Source organism: Eleutherodactylus coqui, chromosome 6, assembly GCF_035609145.1.
Source record: "Eleutherodactylus coqui strain aEleCoq1 chromosome 6, aEleCoq1.hap1, whole genome shotgun sequence".
Taxonomy (NCBI): Eukaryota; Metazoa; Chordata; class Amphibia; order Anura; family Eleutherodactylidae; genus Eleutherodactylus; species Eleutherodactylus coqui.
Window position 1 is genome coordinate 77,084,923 of NC_089842.1, and position 20,564 is coordinate 77,105,486.

Genomic DNA, 20,564 nt, shown 5'->3' on the forward strand with positions numbered 1-20,564 from the left:
CAAATGTGTCAAATTTCCTGAGCGTACAACTTTCACAACTATACGTTATGTGAAAGCTGATTGCATTGACCAGTCTGGTACTTGTTGCAATGCTAATATCCTTGCTTTTCCAGATCTTTCCTATCCGTTGCATTGCATTCCTACCAAGTGCAATCCATCTCTTGATCTCGGGTCCAGTTTGCCTGTTGCAATCGATTTATGGATCCAAGGAAGATGAAATCTTGGACAGTTTTGACTTCTTCGTTGTTAATTTTTATGTTCGCTGACCCGTTGCTTACCACAATCATGACTCTTGTTTTCTTGCTGTTGAAGTACAGTCCCATGCATTCGCTTTCCTTTTGCACTTGTTGGATCAGGTATTCCAGGTCCCTTTCACTTTCCGCAGGCAGGGTGGTGTCATTTGCATATCGGAGTTTGTTGACACTTCTGCCATCATTATTTTTTTTTTTTTTTTAACTCCGATTTCTGATTTGTCCAGATGGCATCGCCTCATTTTCGTTTCTGCATACAGATTGAAAGGGACTGGTGATAGAATAGAATGCAGCCTTGCCGTATGCCTTTCTTGATTCCGAACCAATCTGTGTTTCCATAAGCTGTCCTGACTGTTGCTTCTTGGTGGTTGTAAAGGCGACCTTATAAGCTGTCAATATGTTCTGAGACACCCATTTGCTTCAGGCACTCCCAAAGTTTGTCATATTCGACACAATCAAATGCCTTGCTGTAATCGATGAAACACATGTAAACGTCCTTCTGATACTCCCTAATCTTCTCCATGATCCAGCGCAGGCTCGCGATTTGGTCTCTGGTGCCACGTCCTTTGTGCAAGGCAGCTTGAATGTCCGTCGGTTCCCGTTCAAGAATTGTTCCAAAGCGGTTTTGTATGATCTATAAATTTTTTGGGGGCATTCACTAAGGTACTTCCAAAACCAGGAAAGGACCTGCTGGAACCAAGGTATGAAAGACCTGTCCAAGATTATGGCCAGTTATATTGCAGACTTGTTGGTGGCCTCACCGGTATACTTTAAAGGGAGATCTGTAGTAACAAATCTGAGAAAAGGTTTGACTATATTTGACAAGGTGCGGCACTGTCCTCAGCCAAAAGAGACCAACCTCGATGGCACTAGATATAGAAAAAGTGATTGCTGTAATATGGAGCTGGCTGGGGGTGCATATGTTTAGCATTGAATACGCAACCCATAGAGAACGATAGGGCTATATGACCGTAATAAACTGGGAAATAGAACATGCTGCCTTCTTTTTCACGCGTGTATTACACGTAATGTAGATACGCTGATCTGGATGGATCAATGAACATCGGTGTTCTTTCATTGACTCCATTCACCGTGTACTACGCAGTGAATTTACGCTTATGGGAATGAGCCATTAATTGTATTGTGTTTGGAGCTACTGCAGTCTCAGGGTAAAGTGCAGTCTTTTGTGTTTAGAGGGCTGACCATACTCTTGCAACGTCCCATGAACATTTAGAAGGCTGGTATGCAAGTTTGTTTATAATGTTAGCAAAATATTGTCTAAGAAGAAACATTCTGAATCCTCGATCTCTAATATCAGGGTGTAGATGTGTCTTGGCGGCCAAGAGTTTTATGGATGAAACACAGATAAGAGGGAATACAAGGCAGCTCGGAAAAGGTTAGAAGTGGAGTGAGGAAGTTGTACTGCAGCAGTGGGAGTGGAGTAGAAGTCGTTAACACTCTGGATGTTTTATATGCTATTTACACAATGAGTTTAAAGGTAATCCAGAGCATATAATGGTGTGGGAGTGTTTATGTATCAGTCACTCCATGGGTTTCCTGCAGTATCTCTGATACTACTTCTGCTTCCTCATTTCACTTTCGACTCGTAGTATCTGTAGTACTTAGAAGGCTTCTTATGAGTCACTTGTCTTGTTTTGACGCAACGTCCTCATGTGATGCCCCTACATGACGTCTTCCTGTGTCAGTGACTATGTTGACACAGCATCATTTTGTAGAATTTCTTGTTTTGCCTTACCAAGAATTCCTTGTCAGAGGGGAATTCCTACAATACACATTCGAAAAAACTAAGGCAGTTTACTAGGAAACTAGCCCAAGTCACAAATGCTGGCATGTTTTGCACAAATTTACAACTTTTTCCAATTGGGTGGGATCAATTCAGTTCCCATTCTTTGAAACTAATTGTATCTGCATCGGATGGTGCTGTGATGTCACTGCGCTGCTTGCCTCTTTCTGCATGATCCTGGCCACAAGAGGCCTAGGATACAGGATGCCGTAGGAGCAGAAGTTGATAAATTTTATATCATTGCCTAATGGCCCTTTTACTCGGGCCCAATGTGATTGTCGAGGAAGAGCCCATGAAAACCTGGAGACAGGCCTGCAAGTGTAGGAACCGCTTGTCTTGATAGATTGGGGTCTGTGTCCGCTTGCATCATGGTAGCGGAGTTGTGTACATTGAGATTAGGATGCCTCTATATAGGAGTGTCTCTGTTGTTTCTCTGCATCTGTCTGTTGGCCGGTATCCATGATCAGGGTTCCTATTGTCCACGACGTTAATCTCCAAGGTGGTTTTGAAGGGAAATCATCTTTTCATGTAGGACTTTTTTCTCTGGTACAGTAAGGTTGAGCTCACACACGAACGGGTCGGAGTTCGTTTGTGAGCGCGGCTGGTGACCCTATGTACCTCCCTTTACTGCACTGCCGATAACCTTGGAGGCCTTTTGCTTTGTTTGTATTTTCTGCATTGTCGCTTAGCGATGATACGGGTATCCACAGCCCATATGCAATGTTAATTGCGTATTGGCTGCCGGTCGACCGCCTCCATTGACATCAGTGGAGGCCTGCGCGAATTCCATAACAAAATAGAGCATACTGCAAATTTTTTTTCTGCTCGCGGAATACGAAACTCGTATCCGTGGGTGAGATGGAAAAATCAAAACTGCATGCCTTTCAATGCCTGTGTTTTTGCCGTGGAAAGTCTGCGCAGACGCGAATTGTGGTATCCGCCATACAAATCCGGTCATGTGAGACTGGCCTAAAAGGACAATTAAACGAAACCAGTCATGGTATATACAAGTGTGCGCCATTCACCTGTAGTATCCACCCTCCAGTGTGCCCCTGTCCAGGGAGCAGGAAAGGGGAATCCCCGTCTCAGGACAGAACTGAACAGACCAGACGGACCCCATTGACTATGATGGGGCTCATCCGTTTTCCACCCTGCTTTTCAACGGAAGAAAAAGCGCAGCATGCAGGACTTTTTCTTCCGGCATTTTCTGTTGGATTGGTCTCGTTGCCTCCGGCTGGAGGGACTGGCCTTGTTTGTTTTTCTACTGTGCACTTGGACAAATGTGTATATCAGTGTATAGAGCAGCTGTCTGCATACATTTGCACACAAGTTCAATGTAATCCGTCTCCACCTCTCATCTTGGGTTATTTTCATGCGTTCTGAGGAGTTGCGTGTCAGTCGTGCATCATCAGAGCTTACTAGATGTTATGAATAGCAGGCAAGGGCGTGTCGAAGAATGTCTGCTTACTGATATGTCACTTCCAGGTAGAGTGCTCAGTTTCTGCGAGAGTCTGACTCCTGCTGTGAAACCTGCCCTGTAGGAATACACAGCAAATCCCAACCCCTCAGGGAGCGCGAGGCTCCTCCAAAACATGCCTGAAAATAGAGTATAATTTCAGAGATCTAATTAAGGCCGGTGGCACGAGACTGCATTTGAATTGCTGAATCCACGATCATCACCCGCGCAGACGATCTGCGGTATTCCACACATTAAAAGAATGGAACATTTGCGATTTCTGCGAGTGGATTCAAAATCTCAGCATGTTCTCTTTGTGTGGAGTCCACATGGACGGCTTCCGTTGAAGTCAATGGAAGTCGTCCGACCCACAGCCTGTCCGCAATTGACATCACGAATAGGTCGCAGGCACCCCCGTCACCACCTAACGACAGCGTGGGAAAAAAGTGAAAAAAAGAATACTGGTCACGACCGACAGTGAGCGTCTACGATCATCCGCAATACAGAAGAAATCGGGTACGCGGGGACAGGCTGATTCCGCTGCAGGCTCTTGCATGTGGAATCCGACCCGGTTGTGTGCCGCCGCCCTTTACTCAACTGCGATTTTATTTTTTATTTTTTCTCCCGTGAGCGGAAATAAAATTGCAGCATGTTCTATTTTTATGCGGATTTCGCATGGACAGCTTCCATTAAAGTCAATGGAAGCTGTCCGATCCGTGGCACATCCGCAATTGACATTGTGGATAGGCTGTTGGTACCCGCGTGATCGCCTGGCGATGGCACGGTAAATGTAAATAGTTTTAAAAAATTATGTCTACTGAACAAGACTGACGGCGAGCATCCGCAGTAAGGATAATTAAGGTACGCGGGGTCGCCAGCTGCGGTCAGGGACTGATTCTGCTGCGGGCTCCCATATGCGGAATCCGGCCTGGTTGTGTGAGACCAGCATAAAAGGAATTCTACAGGAGGGCCATGGAATCATAGCCCACTCTGGTCTCGGCATCACACTTATACTAGCTGTCTAAAATGGTCTCTTTGTTGCCCATAGCAACCAATCACAGCGCAGCTTTCATTTTACCTCCGCAGTAGAAGACCTGAAAGCTGCGTTGTGATTGGTTGCAATTTCTTCTACTGCTGAGGTAAAATAAAAGCCGTGCAGTGATTGGTTGCTATGGGCAACATGGACAGATTTTCTTTTAGACCCTTTTCATGTGTGCGGTGCTGGGTTACTTGTCAACGGCCCACCATGTACAAAAATATCACTTCATGGTACTGCAGCTTCAGAGGTGAAATCTCCCAGGATTCCCTGTTCATTGTCTGCATAGAACTTGCTCTGGTCACTTTCATTTTCAAAAATAGTCCGGTTTACCCCCGTCGCAGTACAGTTTACAAGCTTACTGGCTGTTTCCATCAGAATAGGATATGCAGCCCTGCAGTATAATACGGTATATAACTCTGTATCAGTAGCAGATTGGTGAATTTATATACATGACATTACTGAAGGGATATGATGGATTGATTTATTTTTGCTTCTAGAGCTTCAATGGAATCGAAGAAATGGTGGAGTTTCTTCCTGCCACGAACACGAAAAAGATGGAGAAAATGACCCTGAAGAAGAAACTTCTGATAGTTGGCATAGTGGGCGTCGCTGCCATCATTTCACTCATCATTGGCCTCTTAGTTTGGCACTTTGTGTGTAAGTGAACCCGTGCACCTTATACCTGTGTAGACTGGGAGGAGGGGATTGGCGTAAGTAGCCGGTCTTTTAATTATGTGGGGTTTTTTTTCTAGATCGGAACGCACCGGTGACAAAAGCGTTTACCGGGTTTTTGACTATAACTAATAGACCTTTCATTGACGCATATGAAAACCCAAAGACTCGTGAATTTGCAGATTTATCTTCCCAAGTGACTGAAGTGGTAAGTGTATTACCGTAATTCCAATATTGTGTTTTTACTACTCAAACCGCAATCCGTCTGTCGAAGCGAGAGCATTATTCACAGCCGTCTTTGTCCTTTTGTGCAGCTGCAGAACACCTATCGGAGTGACCCTGCCATAGGCCCGTACCTGGTCAACATTAACATCACAGGGTTCAGGTAAGAGTTGATGTCCTGCGGACTACTCAGAATCGCCGTCCATATGGCCACCTGAAAATAAACTACGGCATCATATCATCACAAAACCGTACAGGTTCTTCCCATACTCCCAGGTTTGCACACCATGGGGTAGATAACGTCCCCACTGCTGTTCCCGGAGTGGCGGAAGAATCGACAGTGAAGTAGGATATAATTTAGACCAGGCTCACATGAGTGTGTGGTAAAATACTGCATAAGGCGTCGTAAGTTTGGGGGTTCCCCCCCCCCCCGCCCCCCCCCCCCCCCTCACGCCGGACAGGACACGGTAACTCGTGCACACTGTGTAATGCACAGTCACACTTGTTTTATTTTATTTATTTTCTTGCGTTTCCTGCTCTGTCGCTTAGCGACATTGTGTATAGGCACCGCACATACACAATAGAATTACATATGTACAGCGTTTCTTACGCGCACATGGAGAATAGTGCTCTATGGTGCGTAATGCGCGGTAAAATAGAACATGCTGTGTGTTTTTCTTTGTTTTTTTTTCTTTTTTTTTTTGATTTGTATGCAATGAATTTATGGAAGTGTGAATACATCAATGAAAACCAATGTACTTTTATTGACTCCACTCACCGCATATTATGCACATGTGTATTACATGGTTAATATGTAATAAAATTAGCCTGCACTAAGGCTCATTCACACGGGTGTATTTTCGGTCGGCATTTTTATCTTTATTTTATTTATTTATTTATTTGTTTTTTTTTTTATTTGCTTTTTTTATTCACTGCACTTTGCCCAAGAAAGTAGGAGAGATCAGTTGGTCCTTCTCACATTTTATTTTTGGCATGGATGAAAAACCGTAATTACGTGCTAAAAAAAATCCCTTAAGGACCAAATATGCAGTAAACGTGTGCTGCTTCGGTGTGTGAAAATGCTGCCTATTTCACAAACCGAAACTGCATACACCCGTGTGAATGAGGCCTTATGAGCTGACTAAGTTACGGTGTTCTCTGAATGAAGTGGTTGCTGCATCGGGATGTGGTTTAAGGCCCTTTTACATCGGACGATAGTTTCAGCGACTACACGAGCACTGACGTCACCGCTAAAATCGCCGGTTTCCGCAATTCAAATCCGCCTGTGTGTATTCACCCTTAGATGAGTGGGAGAACACCTTTTGGCACTATGGTGGTGCCTCTTGGCCACCTTGGTGGCAGCCGTCTTGGATTCAGCCCAAGAAACATCAATGGAAAGGGGGGGTCATGGGATACATGATTTAAGGGTAGAATTTCATCAGAAATTGATAGCTGGAGGTTTGTTTTTTTTTCTTCTTTCTCCCAATATATTTAATCATTTTTCAGTTATTATAAGATACCAGAAGATTCCGTTGTTAATCTAGGGCTTTCAATCAAGAAAATTCATGAAGACAGCCAGCAAGTGCGCAAACTGTCAGAAAACTGATTCAGAAGTTCAGGGAAACTGGTAGTGCCCAGGACAAACCGAGAACTCCTTGGTCGATCAATGTTTTGATCACTAGCTGTCTTAGTCGTTTTCAGGTGGAGCCCACAGAAAAGCACCAGAAGTCAGCCATTGGAGCATGCTGTGAGTCAACCAACTGTTGTAAGGATCCTCAATACATACAAGTAGCCCCCCATACGAACTACACTGCAACAGAAGTCGTGTGAAGATGACCTAAGAGCTGCTTGAAATTTTGTCAGCGGCCATTACAAATATGTGAAGATGTTTTACACTTCTCAAGTATTGTTTCTGTCTTGTTTAGTGATGAGACAAACGTTTTGTTAAGAAGCAAAACCACAAAGTGGAGAATTAGTTGAACTTCTGAATCAGTTTCCTGACTGCGCACTCACTGACTGTCATCCAGGATGTTGCTGAATGAAAATCTCTGCTGCGTCATGTTAACTTCGGTGTTTGTGACACTCAGGGTGATCTCAATTGTTAATGGCATCTTCAGGTTTCCCATACCGTGTAATGCAACATAAATTTAATACTCAGTATGACCTAAACAATCGCTTGAAAATGGTTGCAGGTATTGAAAAATTGACTGCACCTATCCATTTTAGATATTTTACCTGCAGATCGTATATCCCATAACCCTCCCATTGAAGTTTCTTGGCCTGAATGCAAGATGCCACCAAGATGTTTGATAGGCACCACCACCATAGTGCCAAAAAGTTTTACCCCACCTATCTCGGGCCGTATTTACATGGGCTAACTCGCTATCTATCTGAGAAACCTGGACTGATATGGACTCTGAAATCTTTGATTTCTATGCCAGAGTAGGGTCCCTCCATCATTTGTAAGTCTGTTTGTCTTTAAGTTCGTTTGTCTCCCTGTCCCATCAGTGTGTTGTGATTGGTGATTTGGGAGGAGTTTGTGAGAGTTGAGGAAGTGTGGTGTTGGTGGTCCGAGGAGGAGGTGCGCGCAGGTTAGACAGGCTGATGCTCCTGCCGGGTCTAGGCCACGGCTATGTCTCTGCTGCAAAAGGCTTGTCTCCTCCAGGGACAAAAGCACAGGAGATGCTGCTTAACAATTGGTATGGGAATGCAAGAGCTGCCACGGCCACGCTGAACTGCATCTAGAGGGGAAATACAGATGTCTGTTACAGCTTACGACTAAAGTGAGTTATTTTAGACGACGTATAACACAAAGTGTCCTTCAGATAACAGCGACTGAGGATGTGTGTGTTTTAGCAAAAGCATCTTCTGTTCAGAAAACTAAAGCTTAGAAATCTGTTCAAAAGCCTGTGTCTTCATGTTGAGAAGTACAAGTTATTTGCCGGTGTTGGAAAATCTAAGTTGAATCGCGGGTAAAAGGAGACAGTGTCCCTGGTTTTGAAAAGTACTTTTTGCCTGTGAACTCCTTTATTTATCGCGAGTAACGTATGGTTTATTTGGGGACACTGGCGTCACGACAATAATCTAGGACCGAACTGTAGTTATCAAGTCTGCTAAAATCTTAACTCCTTTGCCAGTGACTGAGCTGGGCTATCCTTCAGTCTTTGGGAAAGGAGACGGTAGAGCCACCATGAACCACAGCCATCTTGTACCCCGATATCTCCTTAGCTGAAGGCCTGGTTCTCGATTGCTGCACAAGTGCAATGAATTTTTGTAAGAATCGTACCATGGTACATGAGATTTTTACACACAGGAAAATCACATTTTTCAATAGGAGAGAAAAAAACTTTACATTGGACTTGCATGTACATGAAAGTTCATGTTCAGTGCAACGTTTAACTCGCCTATGGCAAATAATATAGAAAGTCATGATGTAGCTGTCGCCATCACACAGCATTGATGTGAAAGGAATAACTCTTGTGGAAGTTAACCCATTGGAAACAATGATTTAATACATCTCACGAGTTCTGTGCATTATGCAAATGTATAGAAGTCCTGAGATTTTCTCGCCTGTGTAAATAAGCCCTAAGTGTTCTACAAAGTTTTCTACTTCTACCTCTTTTTCTTCAGACGATATTCTGGGTGGTTCTGACTTTCGAATCGCTCTGTATACTAATTCAAACTTATCACTTCTTATTATAATGGCACTATTACACAAGCACTAGCGGCTGCCGATAATTACTGGACTGAATTGACAAGTGCTGGGGTAGCCCAGCAATCGGCTGTAAATCCGTAGTGTTAGCGGTGCTGTGTAATAGAGTCCTGTGAAGTCCTCTCCTGATGATGATGATGATTATATGACGCAATGACCCTCCACTGGCATCTTCTCGTCCCACAGTGAGGGCAGCATCATTACCTATTTCCTGTCCGAGTTTAAAGTGCCGGCGTACAAAGCGTCCGCCCTGGACAAAGCCATGAATGAGCTGAAGGTGGAGCCCATCAAACTACGCCAAATGTTTCTGATCGTGGATGCGTTTAAGGCATATCGTAAGTTGTTGCCTTAGATTTCTCTACTGTATTGTACATACCGATAGTAATTGTGTTACATAAGTTCCAAATAATTTAACCCCCTACAGTTTAGGATGAGCTGTTTGTTGTCTAGGAATAAGAACTTATGCCAAATATGCGGGTCTTTTTTATTTTTTTATTTTTTCTTCCCAGAAAAGGAGTGAAAGGTTAAGAACTTGTATAATCGCTCCTCTGTGTCATTTAACCCTCTAAATGCTACAATCATTGCTGACCATGGCATCTGAATGTTTTAAAAAAGAATTTTTAAACTTTTCCTCCTTGCATAAGGCTTTAAATATAGAAAACAATTAATACAATTAGTGTAACTTATAGCACAGGTTGTTATGACAACACCATATATCAATCGCAGTAAATTTCATTAAAAAAAAAAAAAAAAAGGCAGTTTTCTGTTCATCAATCTTACTCCAAACAGGAATACAAAGTATTACCCCCAGAATGGTATCGATAAAATAAAATCTAGAAGTCCTCCCGCAAGAAACTCCTACAACTATCAGCAGAAAAATTAAACTGCTCTGGTCCTGGAATGTGGAGCCACAAAGTCTTTTTTCAAAAAAAAGGGCTTTACATTGTGCAAAAGTAGTAAAACCCAATAAAACCTCTAAATATGTTGGCATAACTGTAATGACTTGTAGAAGTTAACGTATTTATACCGCGTGGTGAACGCTGTAAAAATTAAATCCCAAAAAGCAAGGGTGAAATGGCTTTTGTTTTTATTGCGCCAAACAAAAAAAAAGTTACTCAATATAGGCATTTTTCCCCAAAAGGGCTAATTGGCTCCTGCCTCTTGGTTTTTTTTTGCCTTCCTCTGGATCAACAACATAGGAGGATAAACAGGCTGGACTAGATGGACATTGTCTTCATTCGGCCTTACAAACTATGTTACTATTATATGTACCTGAATTTACTATATAAAAAAATGACCACAGGAACGCAAAAGGGAGAACATTTATTGGTTCTTATGGCTAAAAATAGTTGTTACTAAGGGGTTAATAATGGACTCTAGGCATGAGACATTCAAAATCCACAATAAAAGTGACATTTTAGGAGGATTTTACCAGATTTTAGGTTACTGGGGGTCTAGGCAAAAAAAAAATACAAGTTACATACACTGCATTTTTTTTTCTTTTTCTTACATTTTTGAATGTTGTGGCCTGTCATTCTGCACTCAATACCTCATAATGCCAAAATGAAAACAATATAGATGTAAGGGTTAACGACGACAAAAACCCATTTATGATAAAACTATTGTCCCCTATTCATCTTTTCCATTTATTAATAATGGAATGCTTCAAGTAGAATTAACGAATAGTGAATGGAAAAAAAGTTTGTAATGCGTAGACTACAGTGTAGATAATGGAAAATAACCAGAAATGGGCAAAAAAAAAGTTTGTGCTTTTTGTTTTATTTTTCTTGGGGAAAAGTATCTAAAAAGGGTAATGTAGACTATAAAATGGATTGATTTGGATAATTTTAAATACAATTTGCAGCGGTTTCATTCAATCCATTCTCCCTCTTTCTCTTCCGCACCTCTCTCACACACAACAATCATACTGCATCACAAGTTTCGGTGCCATAAACCTGACTCCTCTTGTTTGTTGTCATTCCAGCGACCGACCTGCACATGGCGAGGCAGTTGCTTGACCGTGAGTGATCTTTTCCCTTCCGTTTTGGCTAATATTTATGGTTTTATTGAGCTCGTTATATTTGTTGCATTGTCTTAAAAATAATTTTGACCAGTGACACTTGTTTGCGCTTTTTCACTGTTTCTCTTTTGGGTCTTGAATATAAATGTCGTATTGTTTTGTCTCCTCCAGCAGAACGTTGCAGTTTTTACCTTCACTCCCGCCCTGGAGTAACGACTCAATTCTCCACCCCTGGCTTTCCCCACTTGCCTTATGGACCTAATGCCAGATGTCAGTGGCAGCTGCGGGCAGACGCCGATCACATGATACTGCTTCACTTCAGAACCTTCAAGATGGAGCCCTGCAAGCCACCCAGAGGAGACTATGTGACAGTTTATGACTCTCTGACTGTCCTGGAGCCACGCATTATGGTGAAGTGAGTGTGTGGCGGGGAAACCCAGTGCCTAGAAGGACTTTGCATGATGTGGGTTGTAGGGTTACTCTTGTTTGGATGTTGTGACCTCATTTCTGACCCTTTGGCCTTTGCAGGTTATGCGGAAGTTATCCCCCATCCTACAACTTGACCTTTGTCTCCTCGCAGAACGTCATGCTGGTCACTATGGTCACAGACCATGAGGGGAAGCATCCTGGCTTCCTGGCCGAATTTACTCAGATGCCGAGGACGACACGTAAGTTGTTCTGACCTATTTCTATCAGCCCTTGTTATATGTATATTACATCTAGGCAGAAGTAACACGTGTTTGTGCCCTCTCCTTCCAGTGTGTGGGGGAAGCTTTAGAGAAGCCAGCGGTGTGTTGAGTACACCCTTCTACCCTGCTCATTACCCACCTAGCAGGGATTGTATATGGGACATTCAGGTACGTGCCGGTAGATTACAGTATAGAATATGGTACTTTTACCTTTACAAAAGGCCTGCTTGTTCATTATCGGCCCCTTGGCTTACAGTGCTTTTTTGTCCCTTTTTTATAGGTTCCTGAAAACAAACATGTGAAGATTCGATTCCTAATGTTCTACCTTCTAGAGCCTTTAGTCCCCATCACAACCTGCCCCAATGACTACGTGGAAATTCATAATAAAAGGTAAGGCATAGAGGTGCACTGTTACCCTGCCTGACTGTTCCTGCTGAAACTTGTGGTTCACAGCAGGTCCATGAACTGATCTGCTGATATCCCATTTAGAATCTGTTTGGCATATATAGTACCGTGCATAAGTTTTAGGCGGCTGTAGGAAAATACTGCAAAGTAAGGCCCCCTGTCCATGGGCAAGGCGAAATATATCGCTTGCGATATTCCGCTGCAGGGGAGATAACTGACAGTTCTCCGATTTGAGTCCCGCAAGCAGAGAATCACTATGATTCTCCGCTCGTGGGCAGGGGCTGTGCTTTCCATAGCAACGCTATGGAAAGCATGCACTGCATTATTCGCGGCCGGGAATAACGCAATGCACTATCGTCCGTGGACAGGAGCCCTACGGGTGCTTTTTAAAGTAGAAGTTGTCAATTAACAAAATGCAAAGTGAATGAATGAACAAACCTTTATATCAAATCAATATTCGGTGTGACCACCCTTCTTTTGACTTGAGTTTTTAAAGGAACTTGGCAGGGAGATTGTTCCAAACATCCTGGAGAACTGACCACAGATCTTCTGTGGCTGTAGGTTTGCTCAAATCCTTCTGACTCTTCATGTAATTCCAGACAGACTTGATGATGCTGAGATAAGGGCTCTGTGGGGACAATATCATCACTTCCAGGACTCCTTGTTCTTCTATATGCTGATGGTTGTTAATGACTCCTTGTTGAGTTTCTCGGCATTGTTTTTACATGGAACTTACAGCTTTTTGGTCAAAATTCTTCCATGTACACCGGCTCGATTTTTGAATTTTTTTTTTTTTGCATATGAAAATGATGATCCTAATCATCTGTTTAGTATAATTGGTTAATCATACACCTGACTATAGTCCTACAAAATCTGACTTGATGCAAGGGAACCTAGAAAAATTGATGCCTTTTTTTTTGAAGGCAAAGGGTGGTCACACCAAATATTGATTTGCTTTAGATTTCTCTTCTGTTCTTTCACTTTGCGTTTCATTAATTGACAACAATTAACGCTTTTTTTTTTATTTCTGAAAGCTTTTTTACTTCGCAGCACTTCTTCCACTGCCTATAACTTTTGCACAGTACTGTATGCCAGAAGAAGCTCCCAGCATAGGCACCAAACATATCCATCGGGCTGCATTCACTTGACAGAGGTCAACAGTGTCCGTCTAGCCTCCATTAGACTGGAAATGCGTTATTTCTGTTTTTTATCTTGGCCTACTATACTTTACATACTTCCAGCAAAGTCAAGTCCACATTGCCCTTGCTGCTTAACATACACCTAGGAAAAAACTCTCAGCAATTTGCATAAAATGTATTCCTATGCCTCTGTTCATCCAAGTCATCTTATGGCTTCCATCAATCTATGTGGTGCCCACCCCCATTTACCCCCTAAACTGTGCATGGAGCCACAGCAGACACTGCTTTCATATTCATGTAGCCTTCTGTTGGGTATAAGCTGGGAATTCCTCCTGGCATACCTCTGACGTATGCTCTAAACTTGAGGTGAACCGAAGCTAATACATAAAGTCTCCAGTAGGTGACAGCAGTGTGTCCCTTGATATAGAGCATGAGATTGAGGTAAAGCTAATTGTACATTAACCCTTTCCAATCCAATTTGTATCCTGGTTTTCCTAGGGGGCTTACTCTTTTTCTGCCATTTATACAACGGCGCTATCTACTGCCTAAAGCCAGTACTGCATGAGGTGACACATTGGTTAGGCTCCGACAGCAGAAAGGCTGGCAATCTACAGTAAGAGAACCCCGACAGCCGTCTTCCAACATCGGAGCTTTACAGCCTTAAATCATAATGTCTTCAGATGTCAGACAGTGGATTGGAAAGGGTTAAAGGGGTTGTCCATTGTGCAGTGGCCTGCATTGGTACTACAGACTGAATCCTATTAAAGTCAATGGTATTCGGCCTGCTGTGCCAAACCCGATCACTGCACAACGTACGGAGACAACCCATTTAAATATGGCAACCTGTCAGCTCCAGTCCCTTTATACTCCCCAAACCTCAGATGCTTCAGCCTTTAAAATGTAATAGTAAGGGAAAGGAAATATTCTGAAGATTTTCCTTTTGGGGGAGGGCAGACGGACATTTACACCTGGGTCATATTGTCAAGCCCTGTGTCCTTAAAAAGCACTGCTTTACTGACCAGTGCAGAGTCCAGCAGGGGGCGCTCCGCCTGATCTTCACCTCCATCCTTGTGCTCCATTTCTCACAGATACTGCGGGGAACGATCTCCATTTGTTGTTTCCAGCAATAGCAGCAGAATAATGGTGAAGTTCCACTCTGATGAGTCCTACACAGACACTGGCTTCATGGCAGAATATGTATCCTATGAGCCCAAGAATCGTGAGTACATGTATTTTAACCTTACCGCACTGTTTGGTAATTGTAGACTCTAGTCCTGGTATATATATGTATATATATGTGTGTGTATGTATGTATGTATGTATATGTGTGTGTATATATATATATATATATATATATATATATATATATATATATATATAATATGCTACTGACTTGGACCCAATGTCAACAGGCGGATTTGATTTGCAGAATCCGCATAAAGATCAGCAAATCAAGCCACCCATAGAGAAGCATGGGGCGTCCGCACACGAATTAAAGCATGCGGATTTGTTTTGTGGACCTTTTGGTCCAGAAAGCAAATCGCAGCATGCTCCATTTCAGTGCGGTTTCTACACTCATTGCTTCCATTGAAGTCAATGGAAGCCGTCTGATCTGGCGGCCGATCCGCAATTCAATTGCAGACGGGCCGTGGATTCCGTTGGAAAGCAGAAGTTTAAAAGAAAAAAAAAAACCAAAAAACTACTCTACACATGTGCAGCGGCGCACCGGCCGCTGCTTCCGCACACATCCGCAGTGAAGAAAATAGAAGACCCAGACAGGTAAGCAGAAGACCCGGGCAAGTACGCAGTGTCCTGGGCCGTGGGCAGAGTCCGATTCCACTGCAGGCTCCCGCATGTGGAATCTGATCCACCTGTACACATGAGGCCTAAGTTAGGTTGGGAATTGCCTAGAATGTTGTGTGTTCGTTTTTTTTTTTGTTGTTTTTTTTTTTTGTATGTCTCAGGGGTTACACCCACATCTAGGCATCTGCACCATGTTCAGCGGATTGTTTATTCATATGGACATATACAGGGTGTCCCAAAAATGTATACAAGCTTTAATGGCTTAGAATTCATTTACTGACTGGGGAGATAAATCCAATCTGGTGCAAAGAAAAACTGGCTCAGTTGCCCATGGCAACCGATCAGATTCCACCTCTGGAAAATGAAAGCAGAGACCTGATTGGTTGCTATGGTTAACTAAGACTGTTTTTTTCCTTTGTACCATTTGTGATTTTTAATTTTTTTTATCTCCCCACTTATTTTTTCTTCCTTCAGAGATTTGTGCATTCCTAGACGCACGATTATGAACCCCATTCTTTTGAATGGAGTCATATACATAAGGGTTGTGGTGTGGAAAAAAAAAATCATGGTGTGCCCTATATTTTCACGTTTCTTTGAACTTGTCGCCCACTGTTTTCAATGGGACAGGAAGACTCGTCACACGCTGTGCAATGTGCACATGAGTGCGATACAAGGCTTCCCATTCAAAACAATCGGAAACACTTGCCTAGCCTCCAACATCGCTGCAGGATCGCTACTTTAGTAAAGTGATGGGAGGCTTTTTTGACCGAACGCCTCACGTCGCCATGAAAACGCATCTGGGCGAGGTTTGTGCTCGTCTGTGTGTAGGTAGCCTTATAGATGAGTTTGAAGCCGAATCTGTGTGGCAAGAGTCGTGAGACAGGAATTCCCAAATCAAGTGTCCATGGTGTTTTGAAGCACTGTCATTGTTGGAAAAGTTACTCCAAGAATACTCCGTGCGCTCAGTGAAGGTGATACAGAACGAAGAGAATATTTGCGAGTGGTACTTGACGAGATGTGCAGAGGATGCACCGTTTCCAAGAAAGATTGGAGTGATGAGGTTACATTTTAATTTAATTCCATTAACCACCACGATTGCAGGTATAGAGGATCTGAGAATCCACATACTATGGATGAACAGTATGTTAATTTGCCTGGTGTTAATGTGTTGAGGCTTATCAATGAAGGCATTAATTGGATCATTCTTTTTTTGACGCTACTGTGACTGGTGCCATTTTCTTGAACTTTAATGCGTGAAATGAAATATTGCTGTAGCAAGAGGACTTTGAGGAGAAGTGAGATTTCCAACAAGCTGGCACACCCCCACACTACTATCCTTGATGACTGTATGCCAAACTGATGGATTTGTCGAAGAGGTTCAGTAGAATACCCCCGTGTTCACCAGACCTCGCACCACAAAACCTCTTTTAATGTGGATACTTAGAAGATAAAGTCTAAAGCAAAAAAAAGAAAAGGCAATAGTCAACAAATTGAGGGCAGCCACTGCACAAGAATGCACACAAATTCCACATTTACCTTGATGTTTGCGATTCCACTTATTCACTGTGTGCAATGCCTGGACCAGAACGGTCATCAGTTTGATAACAGATATTTTCCAAAAAAAGTTAAATATTTTCTGCATTAACGAATGAAATGTGTTTAATAAACACTGACTTAATGATCATTCACAAAGTGTATACATTTTTTGGGACACATTATACATAATTCACACTTCATCTTGGGAATACTTGGCATCAGATGACCTGAATGTGGATTGTTTCTACTATATCATGATTGACTAAGTTTTCTGTCTTTTCTGCAGCCTGTCCTGACCAGTTTACCTGTAAGAGCGGCCGCTGTATAGATCTGGCCCGGAAGTGCGATGGGTGGAATGATTGTGGGGATTCCAGTGATGAAGCATCATGCAGTGAGTAATAAGAGCCTTCAAGACAGCAATGTCTCAGTTAGTCCCATGGAAAGCAATGGGGGGAGCAGAGCACTTGTACTGTTCTGGAGGGGGTGGACGATGACATTAGCCTTTTGCCTGTAGATACCTTGTGTGTAGAATCTGGCCTCTAGAGGAAGCGTGTCCTGCCGCTTAGGGGTTTTATGTATCTATAACATAATCCCTTAATAAAATCTTCCCCATTCTCTCCTCTGTGCAGACTGCTCAGCTCTACAGTTCCGCTGCAAGACCAATCAAGTGTGTAAACCCAGGTTCTTCCTGTGTGACGGTGTGAACGACTGCGGAGATGGCAGTGATGAACAAGACTGCCGTAAGTTTACTTAAGCAGTGGCAGTGTTTACCCACCTCACGTGATATTCTAGTGTTAACGTTTGTTATGTTCTCTCTCAGAATGCCCAGACAAGTACCTCAAATGCAGGAATGGAAAATGTGTCCCGCAGGAACAGAAGTGTGACAAAACCGATAACTGCGGAGACGGTACTGACGAATCCGAATGTGGGAATGGTAAGTAACAAATGGGAAATACCCTGTATGTCTAAAATTCAAAGCCAGTTTTAGACAGTGACCTTGAGTAAAAAAAACAAGAAAAACCATAATATTGCCATACTGTTACTGGATAAAAAAAAAACCCTATATGAAGACCAGTAGTACTAACGATCTAGTGTCACTTGTGAGTCAATGACCATAATCTTCTCTGATTTGAAGTTTGTCTCCCATCTTTTCATCTGGTCCAGACCACCATGAAAACTTCTTCCAGCCATGACTTGTCTTCAGTATCTCCTACTTTTGTGCCTGTAGCTGGCCGATTCGCACCAAGTACGGTGTTGCACAGTGGTCCTAAATACTGTACTTCAGAACGAATGGTGGCGCATCTATAGTTACCCCCCCCCCCCAAAAAAAACTGGGCCTCACACAGCACCTCTGAAAATACAGCCCCCAAAAATAGTAATGCCAAACCTAGTGCTGTGGAGGGTAATCGTACACAATGCAGTGTAAATGCCACCTTTGAGCTGCATATAGTGAACTTCTCTTTTAGGCTTTAAAATAGTAGTTGAGCTCTTAGTGCTCTACACAATGCCCACCTTTGTGCTTCCAAGTCACTGAGGTTTTGCTAGTAGTAATACCATCACTTTCTTTCCCATCACAGTAATGATGGCCCCTTTTGTGCCCACCACACAGTAAACATGCCAACCTTTCTGCCACGTAGAAAAAAATAGGTAGGCATTTTGTTGTTTGGAGGCACAAAGTATTACTGCTTTTGGAGAGAAAAGGCATAACCACCCCTTCTGTGCCCCACACAACTAAAAATTATTTCTGCCATGTTATAGTTGAAGTCCAAGATGATGATTAAGTGTGATTTTTTTTTTTTTTTTTTTTTTTTATTTAAAACAAAAAATATTTATATTTTCTTTTTGTTTAAAAAAAACAAGTTGCCCATGGGGAAAAAAAACGTTGGCACTCGTATTGCCCAGCAAGTCCCCTGCAGTGGCTCTGGTTTTCCTCGTTGACATACTGTTTATATGCTACAACTGCCTGTATATAGAACATCAGACTGCTGCAGCCAATGACAGAGCTCAAAGATCGATTACTGACCTCTGTCATTGGCTGCAGAAGCCTGTGATATCCCGTAAAAAGGCTGCTGCAGCCAGTAAGCGATACGTCACCGAGGAGACTAAGCCATGTAAGGGAAATGGCGGCAAGAAGTGAGTATCTGCTCTTTTTTTTTTTTTTACCCCACCATGAGGGAGGAATTTTTGCAAAAAACTTTTCACTTGGACTATTCTAATTGTGCCTGCTTTTGTCCCCATTAAATAAATTACTCACTAACCCAATTATATGCAGCTGAGGCTTCCTTTAACTTGTGAAGTCAGCAGCCTAAGGGCCCTTTTGCTCAAAATTTGCTCAAAAGACCTCTTTTGATCGATAATCGTTGTGTGTGAATGTATGCCCATCGTGCACTTTTCGTCCATCGCTCACTTCAGCCCTGCTAAAAATCACAGCATGCGACAAGGAGCACACCCTGTGATTCTCCACGGGTAGCACTGATGACCTTCTTTTGGCAGCTGTCCCACTGGAGAACAATAGCGATGTAGTTAAAGAAAAGACCACCTACTGTCCTCTAAATACATGCTAATGAAGACAGTTGGCTACTAAGGGGCTGATTAACCCATTAGTATCTAATTAAAAATGATCTCTCAGAATTCGTCAGAAACTGACAATTCTGAGCGATCATCTAGCAGTGTAAATGGACCTTAACTAAGGCGTAATGTCTTCACACCACCTGTGTCTGACCCTAGTGTCTTGTAGGCTGCAGGCCTAATGCAGCTTATGGTCTACAAGAGAATGTTAGAATGTTGGCCATATGCTCCCTGTTATACCAAAAGTCTGGGTCCCTGGGCCTTTTAGAAATATTACTGCTCTCCATATGTCTTGTCACTTAAAAGACTCTGCTGTAATACCAGACTTGGCCATAAGCAGGAGGGGGTTTGATGATCATTCGAATACTGTGCGATCCCTGTAATGCAAGCTTTTTGGCAAATAATTTGCACTCTTTGTCTGGAGTAGCGGTATGGGCAAGGAGCCACATAAGCATGTGTAGATGCCACCTCATGTTGGTTTCTTGTTGCAGCTCAGACCACCGCCTGCACACAGAACACATACAAATGTGACAACGGAGAATGCATCACCAAGCTGAACCCGCAGTGTGATGGCACGAAGGACTGTGCTGATGGGTCAGATGAGAAGGAAACCTCTTGCAGTAAGTGTGTCCCCTCCCCCTATGTGTTAAGATGCTTTATCGCATGTGATCAGCTGGTGCTGCAAAACCTGTACCAAAAGAGGCAGCTGCAGGAAACCGCTAATGCGGATGTTCCATAGAGGTTATACATAATGAACAAAAGCGAAATCTCAATGAAATATTTGGTGTGACCACAATGGTGTGACACTCACTGTTTAAAGGGACTCTGTTAGGAGGTTGTTCCAGCCATCTTGGTGAACTGACCACCGATCTTCTTTGGCTGTAGGCTTGCTGAGTTCCTTCTGTCTCTTTATTTAATCCCAGACAGACTCCTTGTTGAGATCAGGGCTCTGTAAGGGTCATATCACTTCCAGGACTCCTTGTTCTATATGCTGGAGATAGTTGTTAATGACGTTGGCTCTGTTTTGGAGTCCTAGTCCTGCTGCAGAATAAATTTGGAGCCGATCAGACGCCTCCCTGATGGTATTACATCTGTTTGTATTTCTCAGCATTGAGGACACCAGTAATCCTGATTAAATCCCGAACTCGATTTACTGAAATGCAGCCTCAAACTTGCACATTTTGACTTATCAATCCAGAGCACCTGCTGCCATTTTTCTGCACCCCAGTTCCTATGTTTTAACGCAGA

General features: G+C 42.9%; 1 protein-coding gene across 2 annotated transcripts in view; it reads left to right on the forward strand.

The window, feature by feature from the left end:
* The window catches only part of ST14 (ST14 transmembrane serine protease matriptase), a 47,569-nt gene that overhangs the window by 21,638 nt on the left and 5,367 nt on the right, over window positions 1-20,564 (forward strand). Inside the window, exons 2-15 of one of the 2 annotated variants that reach the window (XM_066607006.1) lie at window positions 5,048-5,207; window positions 5,303-5,430; window positions 5,537-5,607; window positions 9,343-9,491; window positions 11,141-11,176; window positions 11,348-11,591; window positions 11,705-11,844; window positions 11,936-12,033; window positions 12,146-12,255; window positions 14,498-14,628; window positions 17,035-17,139; window positions 17,378-17,488; window positions 17,569-17,682; window positions 19,808-19,936. In XM_066607006.1, coding sequence (XP_066463103.1) covers window positions 5,048-5,207; window positions 5,303-5,430; window positions 5,537-5,607; window positions 9,343-9,491; window positions 11,141-11,176; window positions 11,348-11,591; window positions 11,705-11,844; window positions 11,936-12,033; window positions 12,146-12,255; window positions 14,498-14,628; window positions 17,035-17,139; window positions 17,378-17,488; window positions 17,569-17,682; window positions 19,808-19,936 — 1,726 coding nt within the window. The remainder of the gene's footprint in view (window positions 1-5,047; window positions 5,208-5,302; window positions 5,431-5,536; window positions 5,608-9,342; window positions 9,492-11,140; window positions 11,177-11,347; window positions 11,592-11,704; window positions 11,845-11,935; window positions 12,034-12,145; window positions 12,256-14,497; window positions 14,629-17,034; window positions 17,140-17,377; window positions 17,489-17,568; window positions 17,683-19,807; window positions 19,937-20,564) is intronic. The other variant, XM_066607007.1, reaches the window with a different exon arrangement.